The following is a 13,809-nucleotide window of genomic DNA, read 5'->3' as shown; positions in this document are numbered from 1 at the left end:
CATCCTATTTATCCTAACAGGATACCCAACTGCAGCTGGATGATGCGGTAAGAGCCAATGAAGATCTGAAGGAGAATATTGCTATCGTGGAGAGGAGAAACAGCCTCCTCCAATCGGAGCTGGAGGAGATGCAGGCAGTTGTGGAACAGACTGAGAGGGCCCGCAAGTTGGCTGAGCAGGAGCTGATTGAAGCCAGTGAGAGGGTCCAGCTTCTCCACTCACAGGTGAGACCTCTGAGATGGGTTTTAGTGCTGGATAAAATCACCAGGGCACTTACGCATTTCTCGCTGTGAGATATGGATTAGGAGAAGGGCAAAACAGACTTAAAACTTAAAAGAAGTAAAGAAACTTTATTAACAGGACTACAAGAATAAGAAACCAGAATAAAACCTCCAGAAACCTTTCCTCCCTCTGCCCAACTTTTTCCTTTCCCAAATGACAATGTAGAGACAAAACCTGGGATGTTAAAACAGTACCAACTCTACAATTGTCTTCCCTCAGTCTTTGGAGGGAGAGGAGTTTTCTCTTGTCATGCCATGGAGACTTCTCCACAAGAAATAGTTCTCGTGGCTTTTCATTTCTATAAATAGCAGCTGCCTGGGTAAAATTCTGCCATCATGAAATTTCCTTCCATCTTCACAGCCCTCCTAGAGGTGTGTCCATGGGCCATGAACTCAAGGGGTATTATTTTAAGGAGGAGTTATTCAAAGGCAAAGGTTCTCTCCATCTGTCTCTGTGATCATCTCTGGGAACAGAGGTTTCCTTCTTCTCTCCCTGGGGGCAAAGGATCTTCATCAACTCTCATGTCTCTCTCTGTTTAAGTGTCTCATGGGATTACAGCTACTCGAACATCTGCTTAGCTTCATCAATGGATACCTCTGCTCAAATTTACAGTTTGAATACTTCATTCCCCCAATACTCTTTTATGAATTAAAGGAGATATTTTCAGTATATCATTGTCCATGTCCATGGCCATATCAAAAGAATGTATCAGCCCCATTTGGCATCTCCTCATCCCTCTTCCATCTCAGGCTCAACTCTTTCTTTTACTGACCTTGATGTTTTCATGTTTTCTCTCTACATGTCACTCCATCCTTTTCTTTTCCTAGAGAGAGGGACAAGGTCTGCTGGTCTCATCTGTGTAGTGAAAGGGTTAAATCTTTCCCAGGTTGTGGCAGTCACAGTGTTAGTCACACTAACATGGATTTCAGGCCATATTAGTGCCTCCCTCAGCCCTGAAGCCACTGGGAGGAGCGGACAATCCTTGTCCTGGAGCCATCTGTGCAGGCTGGGATGGAGGTTGGTGAGTGTCAGCAGCCGTGGCCTGGCCCAGCCTGGGGCTGGGCCCCCTCCCCTGACCTCCATCCTCCCACCCAGGAGCCACTGGGGTCTGGCCATGGGGGAGCAGGGCCGGCTTCATCAGAGCTCTTCTACCTTTCAAGGCCAGAAAAAGAGTTCTTGGGCTTGTGGTTTTCAAAAGGAGGTATTCACAGAGGTGGACCTAATTTTCAATGGTGCAAAATGCTGTTAGTTCTCAGAACTGGCCAGCTATTGGTCTATCTCAGACACAGAAGCAGCTCCCAGCAGCTTCTCTCAAAGAAATCACTTCCATGGGTGGTTCTTACTCCTTTCCCTAAATGTCAAACTACCACAACCTCACATACTTTCAAGGACAGAGGTCACCTCCATCCATGGGTGTGGGCTTCTAATGGGTTGATTTACCAAGATCTCCAGATCCTTTAGACCTGCAGAGTTGGCAGGGAGTAAGGGGGCATTAAGTACCTGGGAGTTGAAGAAGGATAGGTCAGCAGTTGAAGAGACACCTCCTGAGATCCTCTTCTCTAACTCTAGAACACCAGCCTGATCAACCAGAAGAAGAAGATGGAGGCCGACATCTCCCAGCTGCAGACAGAGGTGGAAGAGGCCACCCAGGAGTGCAGGAATGCTGAGGAGAAGGCCAAGAAAGCAATCACTGATGTGAGTGCCATGGTGGGACCAACATCTAGGATACCTTCCACTGGTGTGTAACGGAGAACATGCTTTGGTCCTCCTTCTCTGCTTGCTTCTCTCCTTGGGCAGGCGGCCATGATGGCAGAGGAGCTGAAGAAGGAACAGGATACCAGTGCCCATCTGGAGCGGATGAAGAAGAACATGGAGCAGACCATCAAGGACCTGCAGATGAGATTGGATGAGGCTGAACAGTTGGCCCTCAAAGGGGGCAAGAAGCAGCTGCAGAAGCTGGAGGCTCGTGTGCGGGAGCTGGAGAATGAGCTGGAAGCTGAGCAGAAGCGCCATGCCGAGAGTGTCAAGGGTCTCCGCAAGTCTGAGCGTCGCATAAAGGAGCTCAGCTACCAGGTGGGGCTTTTCAGCTGGCTTAGGTCAACGACTGCCCCTTGGCCATAGAGCCTTATATTTCATGCTGTATATGACCTAGAACATGGCTGACATGCTGGCCAGAGAGACACAGGCTGTCTAGATTCTATACTAGACTACCCTCTGCATGTATGTCTGATACTGTAGTGGGACCCAGAACATGGTCTGGGTTATAAGCCATCCAGGTCACCTCTCACTGTCCCAGCATCCAGAACCTCAGATGAGACCTCATCAGCAGCAAGATGACATCCCACTTCCTGCTCCCAGAGCTGAGGCTACCAACAGATCTAGAGAGGCTCCACTCCCCAAGAACATCATTATCCTGACCCTTGTAGATTGTGTGGTGATTCAAAGCACAGGTAGGGTGAGGTCATGATCCACATGTGTCTCACCCTACAGACGGAGGAAGACCGTAAAAATATGGTCCGGCTCCAGGACCTTGTGGACAAGCTCCAGCTGAAGGTCAAGGCATACAAGCGACAGGCAGAAGAGGCGGTGAGCATTAGACAGACGGCCATGGGACCACCTCCCAGGAGGGGACAGGGTGGATTTAGGATGTGGGAGGGAATGTGAGAGTAGCAGAGGAACTTGAGATGAGGTGGTCAAGGGGTGGAGTGTCAGGGGGTGAGGAGGGTGGGTGGGATTAAGAGATGATGGTTAGATGTGGGAAGGCGGGCAGGCAGGCAGGCAGACAGGCAAGGAGGGAGGGAGGGAGGGAGGGAGAAAGTGGTGGGAGGCAGTGGTGAGAGGAAGTGGCAGAAGGAAGTGGCGTAAGTAAGGAAGGAAGAGGCGGAAGTGGTGGAAGGAAGGAAGTGGCGGAAGGAAGGAAGTGGCGGAAGGAAGGAAGTGGCGGAAGGAAGGAAGTGGCGGAAGGAAGGAAGTGGCGGAAGGAAGGAAGTGGCGGAAGGAAGGAAGGAAGTGGCGGAAGGAAGGAAGGAAGTGGCGGAAGGAAGGAAGGAAGTGGCGGAAGGAAGGAAGGAAGTGGCGGAAGGAAGTGGCGGAAGGAAGTGGCGGAAGGAAGTGGCGGAAGGAAGTGGCGGAAGGAAGTGGCGGAAGGAAGTGGCGGAAGGAAGGAAGGAAGGAAGGAAGGAAGGAAGGAAGGAAGGAAGGAAGGAAGGAAGGAAGGAAGGAAGGAAGGAAGGAAGGAAGGAAGGAAGGAAGGAAGGAAGGAAGGAAGGAAGGAAGGAAGGAAGGAAGGAAGGAAGGAAGGAAGTGGCGGAAGGAAGGAAGTGGCGGAAGGAAGGAAGTGGCGGAAGGAAGGAAGTGGCGGAAGGAAGGAAGTGGCGGAAGGAAGTGGCGGAAGGAAGTGGCGGAAGGAAGTGGCGGAAGGAAGTGGCGGAAGGAAGTGGCGGAAGGAAGGAAGGAAGTGGCGGAAGGAAGTGGCGGAAGGAAGTGGCGGAAGGAAGTGGCGGAAGGAAGGAAGTGGCGGAAGGAAGGAAGGAAGGAAGTGGCGGAAGGAAGGAAGGAAGGAAGGAAGGAAGGAAGGAAGGAAGGAAGGAAGGAAGGAAGGAAGGAAGGAAGGAAGGAAGGAAGGAAGGAAGGAAGGAAGGAAGGAAGGAAGGAAGGAAGGAAGGAAGGAAGGAAGGAAGGAAGGAAGGAAGGAAGGAAGGAAGTGGCGGAAGGAAGTGGCGGAAGGAAGTGGCGGAAGGAAGGAAGGAAGTGGTGGAAGGAAGGAAGTGGCGGAAGGAAGGAAGGAAGTGGCGGAAGGAAGGAAGGAAGGAAGTGGCGGAAGGAAGGAAGGAAGGAAGTGGCGGAAGGAAGGAAGGAAGTGGCGGAAGGAAGGAAGGAAGTGGCGGAAGGAAGGAAGTGGCGGAAGGAAGGAAGTGGCGGAAGGAAGTGGCGGAAGGAAGTGGCGGAAGGAAGGAAGTGGCGGAAGGAAGGAAGTGGCGGAAGGAAGTGGCGGAAGGAAGTGGCGGAAGGAAGGAAGTGGCGGAAGGAAGGAAGTGGCGGAAGGAAGGAAGTGGCGGAAGGAAGGAAGTGGCGGAAGGAAGGAAGGAAGGAAGTGGCGGAAGGAAGGAAGTGGCGGAAGGAAGGAAGGAAGGAAGGAAGGAAGGAAGGAAGGAAGGAAGGAAGGAAGGAAGGAAGGGGCGGAAGGAAGGAAGGAAGGAAGGAAGGAAGGAAGGAAGGAAGGAAGGAAGGAAGGAAGGAAGGAAGGAAGGAAGGAAGGAAGGAAGGAAGGAAGGAAGGAAGGAAGGGGCGGAAGGAAGGAAGGAAGTGGCGGAAGGAAGGAAGGAAGTGGCGGAAGGAAGGAAGGAAGTGGCGGAAGGAAGGAAGGAAGTGGCGGAAGGAAGGAAGTGGCGGAAGGAAGGAAGTGGCGGAAGGAAGGAAGTGGCGGAAGGAAGGAAGTGGCGGAAGGAAGTGGCGGAAGGAAGTGGCAGAAGGAAGGAAGTGGTGGAAGGAAGTGGCGGAAGGAAGGAAGGAAGGAAGGAAGGAAGTGGTGGAAGGAAGTGGCGGAAGGAAGGAAGGAAGTGGCGTAAGGAAGGAAGTGGCGTAAGGAAGGAAGTGGCGTAAGGAAGGAAGTGGCGGAAGGAAGTGGCGGAAGGAAGGAAGTGGCGGAAGGAAGTGGCGGAAGGAAGTGGCGGAAGGAAGTGGCGGAAGGAAGGAAGGAAGTGGCGGAAGGAAGTGGCGGAAGGAAGTGGCGGAAGGAAGTGGCGGAAGGAAGTGGCGGAAGGAAGTGGCGGAAGGAAGTGGCGGAAGGAAGTGGCGGAAGGAAGGAAGGAAGGAAGGAAGGAAGGAAGGAAGGAAGGAAGGAAGGAAGGAAGGAAGGAAGTGGCGGAAGGAAGGAAGGAAGGAAGGAAGGAAGGAAGGAAGGAAGGAAGGAAGGAAGGAAGGAAGTGGCGGAAGGAAGTGGCGGAAGGAAGTGTCGGAAGGAAGGAAGTGTCGGAAGGAAGGAAGTGTCGGAAGGAAGGAAGGAAGGAAGGAAGTGGCGGAAGGAAGTGGCGGAAGGAAGTGGCGGAAGGAAGTGGCGGAAGGAAGTGTCGGAAGGAAGTAAGTGTCGGAAGGAAGTAAGTGTCGGAAGGAAGGAAGGGTCGGAAGGAAGGAAGGAAGGAAGTGGCGGAAGGAAGGAAGTGGCGGAAGGAAGTGGCGGAAGGAAGTGGCGGAAGGAAGTGGCGGAAGGAAGTGGCGGAAGGAAGTGGCGGAAGGAAGTGGCGGAAGGAAGGAAGGAAGGAAGGAAGGAAGGAAGGAAGGAAGGAAGGAAGGAAGGAAGGAAGGAAGGAAGGAAGGAAGGAAGTGGCTGAAGGAAGTGGCGGAAGGAAGTGGCGGAAGGAAGGAAGTGGCGGAAGGAAGGAAGTGGCGGAAGGAAGTGGCGGAAGGAAGTGGCGGAAGGAAGTGGCGGAAGGAAGTGGCGGAAGGAAGGAAGGAAGGAAGGAAGGAAGGAAGGAAGGAAGGAAGGAAGGAAGGAAGGAAGGAAGGAAGGAAGGAAGGAAGTGGCGGAAGGAAGGAAGTGGCGGAAGGAAGGAAGTGGCGGAAGGAAGTGGCGGAAGGAAGTGGCGGAAGGAAGTGGCGGAAGGAAGGAAGGAAGGAAGGAAGGAAGGAAGGAAGGAAGGAAGGAAGGAAGGAAGGAAGGAAGGAAGGAAGGAAGGAAGGAAGGAAGGAAGGAAGGAAGGAAGGAAGGAAGGAAGGAAGGAAGGAAGGAAGGAAGGAAGGAAGTGGCGGAAGGAAGGAAGTGGCGGAAGGAAGGAAGTGGCGGAAGGAAGTGGCGGAAGGAAGTGGCGGAAGGAAGGAAGGAAGTGGCGGAAGGAAGTGGCGGAAGGAAGGAAGTGGCGGAAGGAAGTGGCGGAAGGAAGGAAGGAAGTGGCGGAAGGAAGGAAGGAAGTGGCGGAAGGAAGGAAGGAAGTGGCGGAAGGAAGGAAGTGGCGGAAGGAAGGAAGGAAGGAAGGAAGGAAGGAAGGAAGGAAGGAAGGAAGGAAGGAAGGAAGGAAGGAAGGAAGGAAGGAAGGAAGGAAGGAAGGAAGGAAGGAAGGAAGGAAGGAAGGAAGGAAGGAAGGAAGGAAGTGGCGGAAGGAAGTGGCGGAAGGAAGTGGCGGAAGGAAGTGGCGGAAGGAAGTGGCGGAAGGAAGTGGCGGAAGGAAGGAAGGAAGTGGCGGAAGGAAGTGGCGGAAGGAAGTGGCGGAAGGAAGTGGCGGAAGGAAGGAAGTGGCGGAAGGAAGGAAGTGGCGGAAGGAAGGAAGGAAGGAAGGAAGGAAGGAAGGAAGGAAGGAAGGAAGGAAGGAAGGAAGGAAGTGGCGGAAGGAAGTGGCGGAAGGAAGTGGCGGAAGGAAGTGGCGGAAGGAAGTGGCGGAAGGAAGTGGCGGAAGGAAGGAAGTGGCGGAAGGAAGGAAGTGGCGGAAGGAAGGAAGTGGCGGAAGGAAGGAAGGAAGGAAGGAAGGAAGGAAGGAAGGAAGGAAGGAAGTGGCGGAAGGAAGGAAGGAAGTGGCGGAAGGAAGGAAGTGGCGGAAGGAAGGAAGTGGCGGAAGGAAGGAAGTGGCGGAAGGAAGGAAGTGGCGGAAGGAAGTGGCGGAAGGAAGGAAGGAAGGAAGGAAGGAAGGAAGGAAGGAAGGAAGGAAGGAAGGAAGGAAGGAAGTGGCGGAAGGAAGTGGCGGAAGGAAGTGGCGGAAGGAAGGAAGGAGTACTGAGCGGATGGAGCTAAGGACAGATGGCTTGTAGTTTATGTTTCGTAGGAGATTGGATGGATGGATGGATGGATGGATGGATGGATGGATGGATGGATGATTGAGTAGATGGTTGGGTGGTTCAAAACTGGGATGCCTGAAAACGCGGGTGGTTCTATTATAGGCCAGATGGAGAAATAAGTAAGTCAGATGTATGGAGAGCAGATGGGGTGGCAGGAGGCCAGACAGAGTTGTGTGCAACCCTCACCGATGTCCCTCTGCTTCCTCAGGAGGAACAGGCCAACACCAACCTGGCCAAGTTCCGCAAGGCACAGCACGAGCTGGATGAGGCAGAGGAGCGTGCTGACATTGCCGAGTCCCAGGTCAACAAGCTGCGGGCCAAGAGCCGTGACATTGGAGCGAAGGTGGGACTTTCCCCTGCCCACAGGTGGCTCATGGGCCACCCCATGGCGGCCCCACAACACCCCCCTTTTCTCCTCCATCAGAAGGGACTCAATGAAGAGTGAAGCTCTGGATCCCAAGTATCCTACCTGAACACTCAGCTGTCCCACTTAGACTTCCAAGTCCCCAACTCCCTCTAGTCCCTCAAGCTTGAGCTGCCAATAAAAAGCATTGAGCAGCAGCAGTTTGTGTGGGGTTGGGTTTGTGTGGGGAGGGTGGGGTTACCCCATTGTATGGCACCTGTAATATTGATGAAACTCACATAAGTTTCTAGTAGATCTGAAATTTATGTAGAAGAAATTTATGGGATATGGAAAAAGGGACAGGCCACGTGGGAGATTTATAGGAGCATTGTCAGAATATTCAGGGGTGCAGTGAGGAAGGCCAAAGTCCCTTGGCATTGAATCTGGCAAGGGATATCAAGGACAACAAGAAGGGCTTCTACAGGTATATCAGCAGAAAAAGGAAGATTAGGGAAAATATGAGGCCACTGCTGAATCCGATGAGAGAGCATCTCTGTGGAGGAAGACTTGGGAGTCTTGATGAGTGACAAGTTGACTATGAACCAGCAGTGTGTCCTTGGGGACAGGAGGGCCAGTGGTGTCCTGGGGTGTATCAGGAAGTGTGTGACCAGCAAGTCGAAGGAGACAATCCTACCCCTCTATTTGGCCATAGTAAGGTCACATCTGCAGTACTGTGGTTGCAGTTCTGGGCTCCTCAGCACAAGAAAGACAAGGAGTTACTGGAGAGGGTCCAGCAGAGGCCGCAAAGATGATCTGGGATCTGGGGCATCTCTCCAGGGAAAGAGATTGAGGGAGTTGTGCCTAAGTCTAGAGAACACTCAGAGGGGCTCTCATCAATGCATCTCAAAGGCGGGTGTCCAGAAGATGGTGCCAGACTTTTCAGTGGTGCCCAGAGACAGGACAAGAAGCAATGGCCATCAACTAAAACACAAAAAGTTCCATGAACAGGCCACAATCAGGAACAGGCTGCCTAGGGAGGTTGTGGAGTCTCTGTCTGCATATATTCAAAATCCAACTGAACATGTTCCTGTGTAAATTCTCTAAGTGACCCTTCCTTGGTAGGGGGGATGGACTGGATGATCTTCAGAGGTTCCTTCCAACCCTAAACATCTTGTGGATTGCCGACCCATGTGGACCTGGCACACCCTACAAGATGTTGCAACCCACCCCACAATATGATTTTACCCATGGGGACTATTTCGACCTCAAACTGCTGCACAGGGTATCTCAGCCTTCCTCGCACCAATCCATGTCTATTTGTGGGAAGAGATGTGCTGGGAGGCACATACAGGACTGGGAAGGGAGGGTACCCAGGAGGTGGGGGCCAGCATTTGTTACCTCCACATGTGGCACAAAGCCTGGGTGAGCCCTTTAGGGACCTCCTGGTTCCTGAGCTTGCAGCTTCTGCTGGTCCTGGCCTTGGGGTTCCCCTAGCCACCAACTGCTCTGTCCCACTACCCACCATGTTCCATTTCCTGACATGTCCCATTGTCCTTCTGTTCCAAATGCTTTCACCTGTCTGGCCTGTCCATCGATTGTTTCACCACCCCTTGGCCCAACAGTCCTGCCTCCTCAAACTTGTTACCCTCCTTTTCTCATTGTCCCTCCATCTCCTCCATGGCTCATTGTCCCACCTTATGCCACCATCCCTATATGTTCTCTACCACTCCATTTCCTCTATGTCCCTATACATGCCACAATCTCATGTCCCACTATCTATCCATCCTCTCCACATCCCAGCATCTTCATAACTCATCATCCCCCCATTCCACCACCCCTCTGGCCCTCCACCTCCTCCATGTCCCATTATATCTTCCATGTTCCATCACCCCACCATTTTCTTCATGTCTCTCCATCCCTCCACATTCTCCCAGTCTCACCATCCCAGTACATCCCATCATCCTTCCATGTTCTCCAGGTCCCAGACATGGAAAGATGAAGAAGCAGCATTGGTGGATAAAATGGCTTGCCAGCTCCAGGAAAACAAAGAAAATCTCAGAAGAGGGTATTTCAAGGACCCAAAAGGGTACCATCAGGCTTTCAGTATATGGACCAGCTAGAAGGCAAAGATTAAATAGTACAGAATGGTAAATGCCATGGAATAAAGGATGGACTTTACCCTGGTTTCAGCTGAGATGGAGTTTCCCAGTAGCAGCAAGGTCCGGACAGGCAGTCAGTGGGAGGGAGGAAGGCGTCCCGGCACGGCTGTAGCCGCTTTCTGAGCTGGGGGCCACCGTCGCTCCGCTCTGCGCCCCTTCTGCAACTGGCACTGCAGGACCGCGCCAAACTCCAACCCCTCAGAGGAAAGAGGGAGGGAGAGAGGTACCGTGGGCCGGTCTCACTCCGCCCCCGGCGCGATTTGGCTCCGGCCGCGTCTCCTCTTCGGGCCCTGTCCCGCCTATTTCCTGGGGGTTGCAGGTCACTATTCGGTGAATCGCCCTCCAGCCTCTGAGCTGCAGGGGGCAATGAGGACCCCGAGCATCGTCAACGGGAGAGCGCCGGCGAAGAACCCGCCCAGGAGGCGGCAGCGAGTGCCCGCTGGTGCCTCTGCGCCCCTGACACCGGGGAGAGGCAGCGCTTTGGGTTGTGTCTTGGGGTTGAGTTTGGGCACAGCCAGCTCGTGTGCGTGTGCCAGGAGCTCCTCACCGAGCTGCTGCCTGGAAGTGGTGCCTTTACACCGACAGAATGGCATCAGCTGCAGCTGGAGTCGCACCAGTAAGTGCCTCTTGCATTTTCTATGGCACAGTACCTTGTATTAGCTTTTTCTTATTTATCTGCCGTCCATTTTCCCATTTTGAAGGATTTGTTTTTATTTTCTTTTGCTCACTAGAAGTTGAAAAATGTATGGAGAGGTAGGGTGTTTTTTATTAATTTTTTTATTTGGGGATCGGGTTTGGTTGTTTTACAAATAAAGACCTGCCAATGGACAGCTACTGTCTTTGTTTTTAGTCAGTGCATGTGTGATTTGCGGAATAAAAGGAACCCTATAACTTGCAGAGTAGTTATAAGAGCAGGTATGAATTTATTCAGAGCTGAGATGCATGGGGATATCTCCTCCAAAAGCACGCACACCTTTTTGATTTGGTTTTCCCTTTTTATCCTTTACAGAGCAGGTTTACACGATACGCCTAATACATATTGATTTCCTAACCCCGCCTGTCTTCACTTCATATTACAATTAGCCCCATACCCCTTTCAGTCCTTTGGCCGCTTTTTGGGACTTCAAATCCGTTTCTTCTGGCTTAGGGTCCAGGAATCTCCTTTATCCTGTGGTGCCTTTGTCTTTGCATCTTGTTTGTGTATTCCAGCTCTTTATCTCATCTTGCAGCCTGACTCTTTTTCCTGTTCTTGTGGATTAGGGTGTCAGGGTCTGGTTTTTGTCAGACACCCCTTTTAAGCATTTCTTCCTAATTCTTAATTTCTTTGTTTCATGTGAAGGACAGGAAGCCAAAGGCTGCAGTTGTTTTTTGCTGTCTCATGTGCCTGTCACTGCTTTTGATCACAGAATCATAGAATGACTAGGTTGGAAGAGACCCTCAAGAAGTCCAATCCAGCCCTAACACCTCAACTAGACCATGCCACCTAGTGCCACATCCATTCTTTTTTTAAACACATCCAGAGATGTGTTTAAAAAAAGATGTGGTGACTCCACCACCTCCCTGGTCAAACCATTCCAATACTTTGTCACCCTTTCTGTAAAAAACTTTTTCCTAATATCCAACCTATATTTCCCTTGGCACAGCTTGAGACTGTGTTCTCTCGTTCTGTCAGTTGTAGCCTGGAGAAAGAGACCAACTCTCACCTGCCTACAGCCATCTGTCCGGAAATTGTAGACAGTGATAAGGTCACCTCTGAGTCTCCTTTTCTCCCTAAACCCCAGCTCCCTCAGTTGTTTTTCATTGTGCTTGCGTTCCAAGCCCCTCACCAGCCTTGTAGCCTCCTCTGGATGCGCTCAAACGTTCTCAATGTCCTTCCTAAACTGAGGGGCCCAGAACTGGACACAGCACTCAGGTCTGGCCTCACCAGTGTCGAGTACAGGGGAAGAATGACCTCCCTGCTCCTGCTGGCCACACTATTCCTGATCCAGGCCAGGATACTGCTGGCCTTCTTGGCCACCAGGGCACACTGGCTCATGTTCAGATGGCTGTTGACCAGTACCCCCAGGTCCCTTTCTGCCTGGGCACTGTCCCCAGCCATGCCATAATCCCTTTGCTCCCACCCTTGGAAAATCATCCGACTAGCTCCAGCCCACTGGGGGTGGGAGGGGTATGGCAAGGACAAAGGTAAAAGACAAAGGAGGCTCTCTCTTCCCAGGATGTTGTCCCTCAGTTAATTCTGGAACTGCTCCAGGGAAAAAAGAGACCGAGGGAGGAATTGCGGGGATTTTTAAACTGAGGGAAAAGGGGGAGGGGAAGGCAGGTTACAGCAATGGGGTGAAACCGAAGGGGAGGGGTGAGTGGGACGGATCCAACACACCATAGACCCAGGAGGAGAGCAACTGGGAAAAACCATTTAGTTTAACATATAGTGCAACATAACACAGCCACACAGTCCCCAGCCTATAATGTTGCAGGAGGTTATTGTGGCCAAAATGCAGGACTTGGCACTTGGACTTACTAAACATCATCTTATTGGATTCTGCCCATCCATCCAATCACTCCAAGTCTCTCTACAGAGCCATTCTACCTTCCAACAGATTGACACACACTCCCAGCTTAGTGTCATCTGCAAATTTACTAAAGAAAGACTCGATACCCTCACCCATGTCATCAATAAAAATATTGAACAGGACAGGCCCCAGCACAGACCCCTGAGGGACACCATTGGTAACTGGCTGCCAGCTGGATGCAGCACTGTTCACCACCACTCTCTGGGCCTGGCCACCCAGCCAGTTCTTAACCCAGCAAAGAGTGCTCCTGTCCAAGCCATGGGCTGCCAGCTTTTCCAGGAGTATGGTATGGGAGACAGTGTCAAAGGCCTTGCTGAAGTCCAAATAGAAAACATCCACAGCCTTTCCTGCATCCACCAGGTAGGTCACCTGGTCATAAAAGGAGATCAGGTTGGCCAAACACGACCTACCCTCCTAAACCCATACTGGTTGGGTCTGATACCCTGGCCATCCTGTAAATGCTGCATGATGGCACTCAGTATAAACTGCTCCATTACCTTACCAGGTACTGAGGTCAGGCTGACTGGCCTATCATCACCAGGATCCTTCTTCTCAATCTTTTTGTGAATGAGTGTCACATTGACCAGCTTCCAGTCATCTGGAACCTCACCAGTGAGCCAGGACTGTTGGTAAATGATGGAGAATGTCTTTGTAAGCTCATCTGCCAGCCCTCTCATCACCCTAGGGTGGATCCCATCTGGTCCCATAGATTTATAAACATCCAAGCAGCTCAGCAGTTCTCTGACTGCCTCCTCCTGGATAACAGGGGTACCATTCTGCTCCCTGACACCATCAACCAGCCCAGGAGGACAGTTGTCCGGAGGAGAAGCTGTCTTCCCACTAAAGACTGAGGCAAACAAGGTGTTAAGCACCTCTGCCTTCTCCTCATCTGCAGTTACTAAGTTCCTTCCCACATCCAATAGCGAACAAAGGCCGATCTTACCCTTCCTTTTACCATTAATATGTTTATAAAAACATTTTTTATTAACCTTTACAAAATTGACAAATTAAGTTCAAACTGAGCTTTGGCTCTCTATTTTTTTTTTCCTACATGCACTAGCAACCCCCTTAAATAGTTCCTGAGAGACCTGACCCTCCTTCCAAAGTTGATACATCCTCTTTTTATTCTTAAGTTCCTTCAAAACCTCATTGCCTATCCAGGCTGGATGTTTGCCTTGGCGACTCATCTTTCTGCACACAGGGCCAGTCTGTTCGTGTACCCTCAAGATATCTGCTTTGAAGCATGCCCACCTTTCCTGTATTCCTTTGCTTTTAAAGGCTGCTTCCCAAGAAACTCTCTGAATAAGTCTCCTAAATAGGCCAAATTCTGCCCTCCGTAAGTCCAATGTAGAAGTTTTATTGATGTTTCTCCTAATATCACCAAATATTGAGAACTCTATGATTTCATGATCTCTGTCCCAAGCTGCCTCCAACCACCACATCTCCCACCAGCCCATCTCTATTTGCAAACAACAGATCTAACATAGTCCCTTCCCTGGTGGGCTCACTCACCATCTGCAACAAAAAGTTGACCTCCACACATTATAAAAACTTCCTGGATTGCCTCTTTTCTGCTGTATTAAGTACCTAGCAGATGTCTGGTAGGTTAAAATCACCTACAAGAACAAGGCCTGGAAATTCTGAAACATTCTCCAGGTGCTTATAGAATAAGCTCTCCACCTCTTCTTCC

General features: G+C 51.4%; 1 protein-coding gene across 1 annotated transcript in view; it reads left to right on the top strand.

The window, feature by feature from the left end:
* LOC102107556 (uncharacterized) overlaps positions 1 to 7,608 on the top strand; it is a 35,413-nt gene extending 27,805 nt beyond the window's left edge. Inside the window, exons 74-80 of the mRNA XM_088051939.1 lie at positions 21 to 224; positions 1,169 to 1,303; positions 1,852 to 1,977; positions 2,080 to 2,355; positions 2,773 to 2,868; positions 7,256 to 7,390; positions 7,472 to 7,608. Of these exons, the coding sequence (XP_087908065.1) occupies positions 21 to 224; positions 1,169 to 1,303; positions 1,852 to 1,977; positions 2,080 to 2,355; positions 2,773 to 2,868; positions 7,256 to 7,390; positions 7,472 to 7,492 (993 nt within the window). The 3' untranslated portion in view covers positions 7,493 to 7,608. The remainder of the gene's footprint in view (positions 1 to 20; positions 225 to 1,168; positions 1,304 to 1,851; positions 1,978 to 2,079; positions 2,356 to 2,772; positions 2,869 to 7,255; positions 7,391 to 7,471) is intronic.
* The last annotated feature ends 6,201 nt before the right edge of the window (positions 7,609 to 13,809 follow it).

The sequence above is a fragment of the Pseudopodoces humilis genome, chromosome 1, assembly GCF_049639895.1.
Source record: "Pseudopodoces humilis isolate 2021_Gansu_Grassland_sample_001 chromosome 1, ASM4963989v1, whole genome shotgun sequence".
NCBI classification, from domain to species: domain Eukaryota; kingdom Metazoa; phylum Chordata; class Aves; order Passeriformes; family Paridae; genus Pseudopodoces; species Pseudopodoces humilis.
Note: the sequence above shows the minus strand (reverse complement) of the source record. Positions and strands in the feature narration are given on the sequence as shown.